General features: G+C 42.1%; 1 protein-coding gene across 1 annotated transcript in view; it reads left to right on the plus strand.

The window, feature by feature from the left end:
* The window catches only part of PPA1 (inorganic pyrophosphatase 1), a 135405-nt gene extending 130411 nt beyond the window's left edge, over positions 1 to 4994 (plus strand). The window contains exon 11 of the mRNA XM_089686202.1: positions 4605 to 4994. Within this exon, the coding sequence (XP_089542328.1) occupies positions 4605 to 4636 (32 nt within the window). The 3' untranslated portion in view covers positions 4637 to 4994. The remainder of the gene's footprint in view (positions 1 to 4604) is intronic.
* Positions 4995 to 7379: the final 2385 nt, after the last annotated feature.

Raw genomic sequence — 7379 nt, forward strand, 5'->3', positions numbered from 1 at the left:
CAATTTCTCATTCAAGGTGTGGGTTTTGCTGCTGGGTCATTTTACAGATTGTATTTAATTAAAGCAGAAGTCTAAGATAACTGGGCAACTAATTTAAAAGTAGTTCCTTCTGCATCCCCTTGACATCATGCAAAAATAATTCTTGAAATGGTTAGGGCTGTTAGGACTTCAAGTGCTAAGAGCCATCATCCATCCAAGTCAGTGGCCAGGACCTTAGACTAACTGGAGAAAGTGTGGGCAGGCTATGGGTAAGGTGATGGGGGAGATCTCTGCTCCCCTATTGCCAACCATGCTCTCCTATCAGCAGCAGTGATAGTGCTGGTCTAGCAACAAATATGGATTGTTAAGACTGCACAGGACCTAATGGCAAACACCCTTTCAACATTGGAAGTTGCTCAGCTCAGCAGTTGACTTGAGGCTGCAGGCAAAATGGTAGCTTTGGCACCAGACTGTGTTGTGAATCCCTCTAACACTGCAAGGGTTAAATGCTTGTCAGTTCTAAGAAAACAGGAATAGGCTGTAATATTTACAGGGATTATAAAAAAAAAAAATCAAAACACTGCATGATTTGCAGGTGTGAAAGTGATGACATGTTTTGCGCTGAAAGCAGAAGTGATGTAACACTCTTTTGCTTCCGCTGTGTGATGAGACCCCTAGCGAACAGGTGGGAAGCCTCACTTTCGTCATTCATTGTGTGCGTTGCTAGTAATACGGAGTCCTGTCAGATCTTACTGAGCTTCAAAGAAGGCAAATTGTTGGTGCCCATGATAAGCGTAGTTGACATGATCAACTGACCAATAGAGAGACACATTGCACAGGATGGTGACCTGGAATAGGAAAACAATGGCTGCAAAAGTGGCTGCAGAGCTCACTCTCAGTCCTCATGGAACTGAGATTGAGCTCTTCGGAAACTTTTGCAGCCGTTGTTTTCTAATTCCCGGGTCACAATGTTTTGCAATGTCCTTTAGACTCTGTCAGTCGACCATGTGAACCACGTTTATGCTTATTACACTATGTTTTCCCAGAAATTGTATGTGCCGTCATTACCTTTGATACCGTACCTCGCAACACAGCCAAACTTGCTAAATAAATTGGCAGCTTCAGTCTCAGAGGCGCCAGTACAATTTGCCCTCTTTGAATCTCCATAAGCTCTGACATGACCCTGTATTACTAGCAGCACACGCAGTGAATGACGAACGTGAGGCTTCCCACCTGTTAGCTAGGAGTCTCATCACACAGCAGAAGCAAAAGAATGTTACATCACTTCCGCTGTGAAAACAAAACATGTCATCACTTTCACACCTGCAAATCATGTAGTGTTTCCATTTTTTTTTTTCGGTCCAGCCCCTGTACATATTCCTTGTTCTAACAGGCTTCCACTATGCTGTGATTCTAAAAGCCTATGATGCTTTGAACCTTCCTCTCTGATGTAATCATATGCAATACAGAACCAGTAGTCTTGCATTGTATGTGAGAACAATGGGGCCTGCCCACAACCTGGAGCCTCAGTGAGAAGAGAATGCCAGAAGCCTGTTAGAACAAAAAATAAAGTATCTATTACCTTATTCCTCTATCCATAATCTACAAACAGTTAAAGTGGTATCAAATCCAAAACTGTAATACTGTATATTGCAGCTTACAAATCATTAGGTGTGGTGGCTGCATGCGAGTTTTTTTTCCCCTTCTGTTTTCACCTGGTGATCTGGCCAATAACACAACTCCTGTATTAGAGTGCACCCACTCTGGATGAATGAGCACAGGAGGCCCTTTTGGACAGCAGTATTGTCAATTGGGGGAGGGGAGTGTTGGATGTACCAGCAGAGTTAGATACACTAACAGATAAACTCCAGCTGACACTTTTATAAGCAGTTTACAACAAACAGTTGTTTACTTTTAGGATAAAGGTCTTACATAAATAAATAAATGAGATCATTGCCCACACCAGGGGCAGACTGACAACTCCTAGGGCCCCCGGGCAATAGGGGATCATGGGGCCCCTGTGTCCTTGCCCACACTCAAAAAAGCCGATGAAAAAATGGTACCAGGGGCATCTCATGGGGCCCCCTACTGACCTCGGGCAGTGCCCGAGTTTCCAAATGGTCAGTCCGCACCCTGCCAGTGTTCAATGGTGTGTCTCATCCCTGTAGCTGATATGTCTGCAAAAGAGCTATTTTTTTTTTTTTTTTTTTAAAAAACAACAGAATTGCTGGGCAGATCACCAGATGAAAATAGAGTAGAATAGAAGAAAGCCTAAAAAGAAAAACTAATGCAGCCATCACATCTAAGAATTGGTAAGCTGCAATATGTTTGCTTTTGGGTTTAAAACAGAGCTCCACCCAAAAGCGGAAGTTCCGCTTTAAGCCTTTGTTCCCCTCTCCCCATAAGGGATTGGCACCTTTGGGAACCAGGTACCTGAATTTGACAGGTACCTGCTCCCACTTCCGCTGCCATCGCTTGCAGGCGATCGAAAGCGGAAGTTGTCCCCCCCCGTAGTCTTCTGTGACACGTGTCAGGTCCCACAAGACTACAGGGCCATTCACAAAGCGCAGTGCTTCTCACACATGTGCAGTGGGCACCCAGCTGTGAACCTGCAAACTGTCACAGACGGGTGCCCACACTGAAGATGCTGGCACCACGGAGAGAAGACGGCCGGTGAAACCAGTTGTGAGGACACCGCTGGACCGAGGGACAGGTAAGTGTCTGTATTTTAAAAGTCAGCAGCTACAGTTTTTGTAACTGCTGACTTTTTTTTTTCCCCCAGGTGGAACTCCACTTTAATACTGCCTTAACCTTTTGAAGTATAGGGCCCCCTCTGAAAGGCTCACAGAGGTCAGCCTTTACGTTTATAAGAACATGAGGCTACAAAAACTCCACATTTAGGTTAAGTGTACAAGCTTTGAAATTATATTATTATACCATTGTCTTATATTTTGAGGTTTCTAACCTTTCTACTCCGCCCATAAACTTTGTATAGGATTTCCAGAAAGCTATTAACCTGAGACATGTAGGACAGAAAATATGGAGATGGATGCTGTTGACAAAACTTTAAACTTCTTTCTGCCACATTTATCCGCCCCTTCCTGACCAATGACACCACAAAACAACTTATCCACGCCTTGGTTACATCCCGCCTCGATTACTGCAACTCCCTCCTCACTGGTCTACCGTTACACAGGCTATCCCCCCTTCAGTCTATTATGAATGCTGCTGCAAGACTCATACACCTTACCAATCGATCAACAACTGCTGCCCCTCTCTGCCAGTCCCTTCACTGGCTTCCACTAACCCAACGTATAAAATTCAAAATACTAGCCACAGCTTATAAAGCCATCTACAACACTGCCCCTAGCTACATTGCCAACCTCACCCACAGATACCGCCCAAATCGCCCACTCTGCTCCCCCCATGATATCCTCCTCTCTTGCTCCCTCATCACCTCCTCCCACGCTCGCCTCCAGGACTTCTCCAGAGCCTCTCCCATCCTCTGGAACTCCCTACCACAGCATGTCCGGTCAGCCCCCACCCTGTCTGCCTTTAGGTGATCTCTGAAAACGCACTTCTTCGGGGAAGCCTACCCCACCTCCACCTAAGAACTGTACTTGAATCACCTCCACCAGATCATCCCCCGCAGCTATCACCTTTTGTATCACCTCCCCCTTCCTTTAGATTGTAAGCTCCACGAGCCGGGCCCTCATATTCCTTCTGTACTGAAATGTATTGTAATTGTACTGTCTCCCTTATATTGTAAAGCACTGCGCAAACTGTTGGAGCTATATAAATCCTGTATAATAATAATAATATGGAGATGGATGCTGTTGACAAAACTTTAAACTTCCTTCTGCCACATTTAGTCTGCATGGCTTGAATGTGGGAATCAGATCCCAGACATTTAGATTACAACTGTTTAAGCCTCTGTTGGATGATACATTTACTGATGGGGTGCCTCCATTGTCCTATATTTAGTCTATTTCAAAGAAGTTTCCAGCTAAGCAATACTGATTTTCAACCAAGCCAGCAAAACACATGGGGGGGGGGGGGGGGGGATTTACTAAAACTGATGCACTCAGAATTGGGGGCAGCAGCGCATGGTAGCCAATCAGCTTTTTACTTCAGCTTGTTCAATTAGGTTTTGATGATAAAACCTGAAAGCTGATTTCTATGCAGAACTGCAATAGATTTTTTTACTCTAATTTTAGTAATTCTCCCCCATGGTAATGCACACACATTTTATTTAATTTTTCTAGCCTTCCAGTCTAGCTTATAAAATCCCTTTGAGCATAATGCCTTGAATGCAAAACCACTAATAACTACATTTAAGTAAATGTCTTGGGTTCTCGATGTTCTGTTAGGAAAACATCACACAGCATGTACCTTTTTTGTAATGCAAATAATCATAATGATTTAGTCTATACATCATTTTAAATATGAACCACTTATTATGGGGATGAAGCAATCTAATTTTCATATGCCTGTCTGTGAAAGATTCCAGTAGCATTTGTACAATAAGATTATCAGTTATTTTTCCGCCTGTAAAGATGATTAACATTTTCTTCTTTTTCTCCATCCCCCCCCCCTGATTTCTTTTCTTTCCATGCTGTATACAGTGGACAAGTGGTATTATTATCAGAAGAATTAATTACCAGTAGATGACCTCTCACTGTTATTGCACGCCTTTCTGCAGGCATTGTCACGTGCAACATAGAGAAGATTTTTACAGAACTGACATGACTATACAAACAAGAAACGTAATCCTTTTAGGTACATTATGGTTCCATATTTTACAATGCACTATGACTGATGCTCTCTTGCAGCAACACTGTTATTGTCAATGACAGAGGCATCTTCTCCATTGTGCATCAGCGATATGAACTATCTGTTCAGACTGTTATTTGTAAAACTAAACTGAACAGGCATGCCGTACTCCGCTAAATATAGTCTGACCTCTGTGTAGAGGCCCTGTACAATAGAAGCAAATAAAGCTACTTTTGTCAATACATACGAGTTTGTCTTGTGTAAGGCTTAAAATAGCATTTGAATAGATAACCATTGCTATAATAAATACAAACTGCACTTCAATAAAATTAAAAAATACTTGTATTCATTTTGTGTACTTGGTTTTTACCCAAAATATACCTCTCCTTCCAATACATTTGTTTTCTCAATCACAGAGGATCACAGTGCTGCAGTAAAGACTTCTGGGTTATACTGCCACCTATGGGTCTTTTATTGCAGTGCTGTGTCCTATAGAAAAGAATGCTGCGTTGAATACAAAAATTCTATTTTCCCTATCGTCCTTTGAGGGGCACAGCGCCTCATCCTGGTGAACATATAACCCGCATGTCTTTATCACAGCACTGTATCAGTGTATATACAAATTAAGATGTCCTTTTATGAAACAGAGATCAGCGGCGATCCTGAGGATCATTGCTGATCTCCGATCATTAGTGGTTTAGGAAACAGATGATCAGCGGAGAATATGTTCTCCACTGATCATCTCAGCATACAGATGGCCAGTGTATGAAGGAGCGATGTCAGCCCTTCACTGGCGAAGTGTGTTCTTCCTCCAGCCCAGAGGTGGAGAATCTGGGGAACCGCAAACGAAGCAGCGATAATTTACCGCTGCTTAGTAAACTGTGTTTGATCTCTTACTGTCATCTCGCAAGATTATAGTAACAGCAGCCACTTTATAGCGTTCAAAGCGTTTGTAGATCGCTTCTCTCTTCATTCGGAGAAGCAATCTACACTGCTTCATAAAAAGGAATTCAGAGAACTCTTTCCTCTGAGAATGCCGGATAACTGAGCAGCGGTCATTTACCGCTGCATGATAAAAGGACACCTACAAAAGAAAAACTAAAAAGCCAGCGTGCATTTTTGGTGTTTTGCTCACAGCGAAAAATAAATAAATAAATTGTAATTAAAAATGTGCTACGCTTATAATAATATGATATATATATACTATAATAATATATACCATAGTTTGTAGATGCTATAATTTGTACACAAACCAATGAAATATAAACTTGTGATTTTTTTTACCACATATGAAGCAGAATACATTTGGGCCTAAATTTATGAAGATATTTTATTAGATGTTTTATAACAGAAATGGGAAAAATTTTAGGTCTTTTTTTTTTATATAATAAAAAAAAAACCCAGTGGTGACCAAATATCACGAAAAGAAAGCTCTATTTGTCTGGAAAAAAATATATACATTTTATTTGGGTACAGTGTATGACCGTGCAATTGCCAGCTAACCACTTGCCTACTGGGCACTTTTACCCCCTTCTCGCCCAGGCCAATTTTCAGCTTTCAGTGCTGTCGAACTTTTGAATGACAATTGTGCGATCATGCAACACGGTAACCATATAATTTTTTCTTTACAAAAAGGTTTGTATTGTCAATATTCAGTCAAACAGACAGAGCCATCAGTATGGCAGTTACATAAATTATAGAATATTGGGTGATGAAACTTAAAACAGTTGTGTGATCCAAAGTTGCATATGTTGTGACTGTCATGGCCAGCTACCAGGCAGTCTCATTAACTGATCAAAAGGCGAGTGGAGAGAAAAAGAGCAAGAAGAACCAAGAAAAAATAAGTGTAGGTAGGTGGAGATAAAGGAGTCCCAGGGGTCTGCAGCGCCAGGCTGTTAGAGTGATAAAAGTGTCAAATCGAGATGGCTGAGCATGAGCTATCCAGGGTTGTCAGACTCAAAGAAATTTCTCATGGGTATGCGATAGTATGGCCGTTAATTTTTAATTCACCATAATTTCATTCATGCAGTTTTAACTTTATAGCTGAGAATCTGGGTTTTCCAGCTTTGGCTATGGTCAATTTGGTCGCAGTAAAAAGGTGCATTGCCAATTGTCATTCAGGGCGAATCAGTTCTGCAATCAGATCACAGAGAAGGGCCTCATAGGGATCCCTCTTAAAATCTGTGTGCTGCAGGGTGCATAGTAATGCATAGACCCTAGCCCAAAGCCTGCTCCCCCCCGGGCAGGACCACCAAATGTGGGCCATTGTGCCTCACTGTGAGCATCCTTGAAAGCAGTTTGGCGAGTAGGCTGCGATAAAGCATGCCAGCCTAACTGGCATGCAATACCATCTGTATAAGATCTTATGAGAGTTTTCCAGTGTGAGCACATTGTTAGAGTTTTTATTTATTGCTAATGTCATGATCTGCCAGTCACATTGCTCGTGAAATGGTCTTAGTGGAGGTTTTTTAGAAGTCATTATTGAAGAGTAGATCAGTGAAATAAGGCCTGGAGAACGAGGTCGTGCCCTACATAGACTCTCAAAGAGGGGAGAATGTATAGAGAGTGGACTGAGATCTAAGAAACTGAGATAGAAAGTGGCGGAGTTGAAGGTATCTGTAATACTC

Source organism: Staurois parvus, unplaced genomic scaffold, assembly GCF_062004578.1.
Source record: "Staurois parvus isolate SC_StPar_1 unplaced genomic scaffold, SC_StPar_1.0 ptg000393l, whole genome shotgun sequence".
Taxonomy (NCBI): domain Eukaryota; kingdom Metazoa; phylum Chordata; class Amphibia; order Anura; family Ranidae; genus Staurois; species Staurois parvus.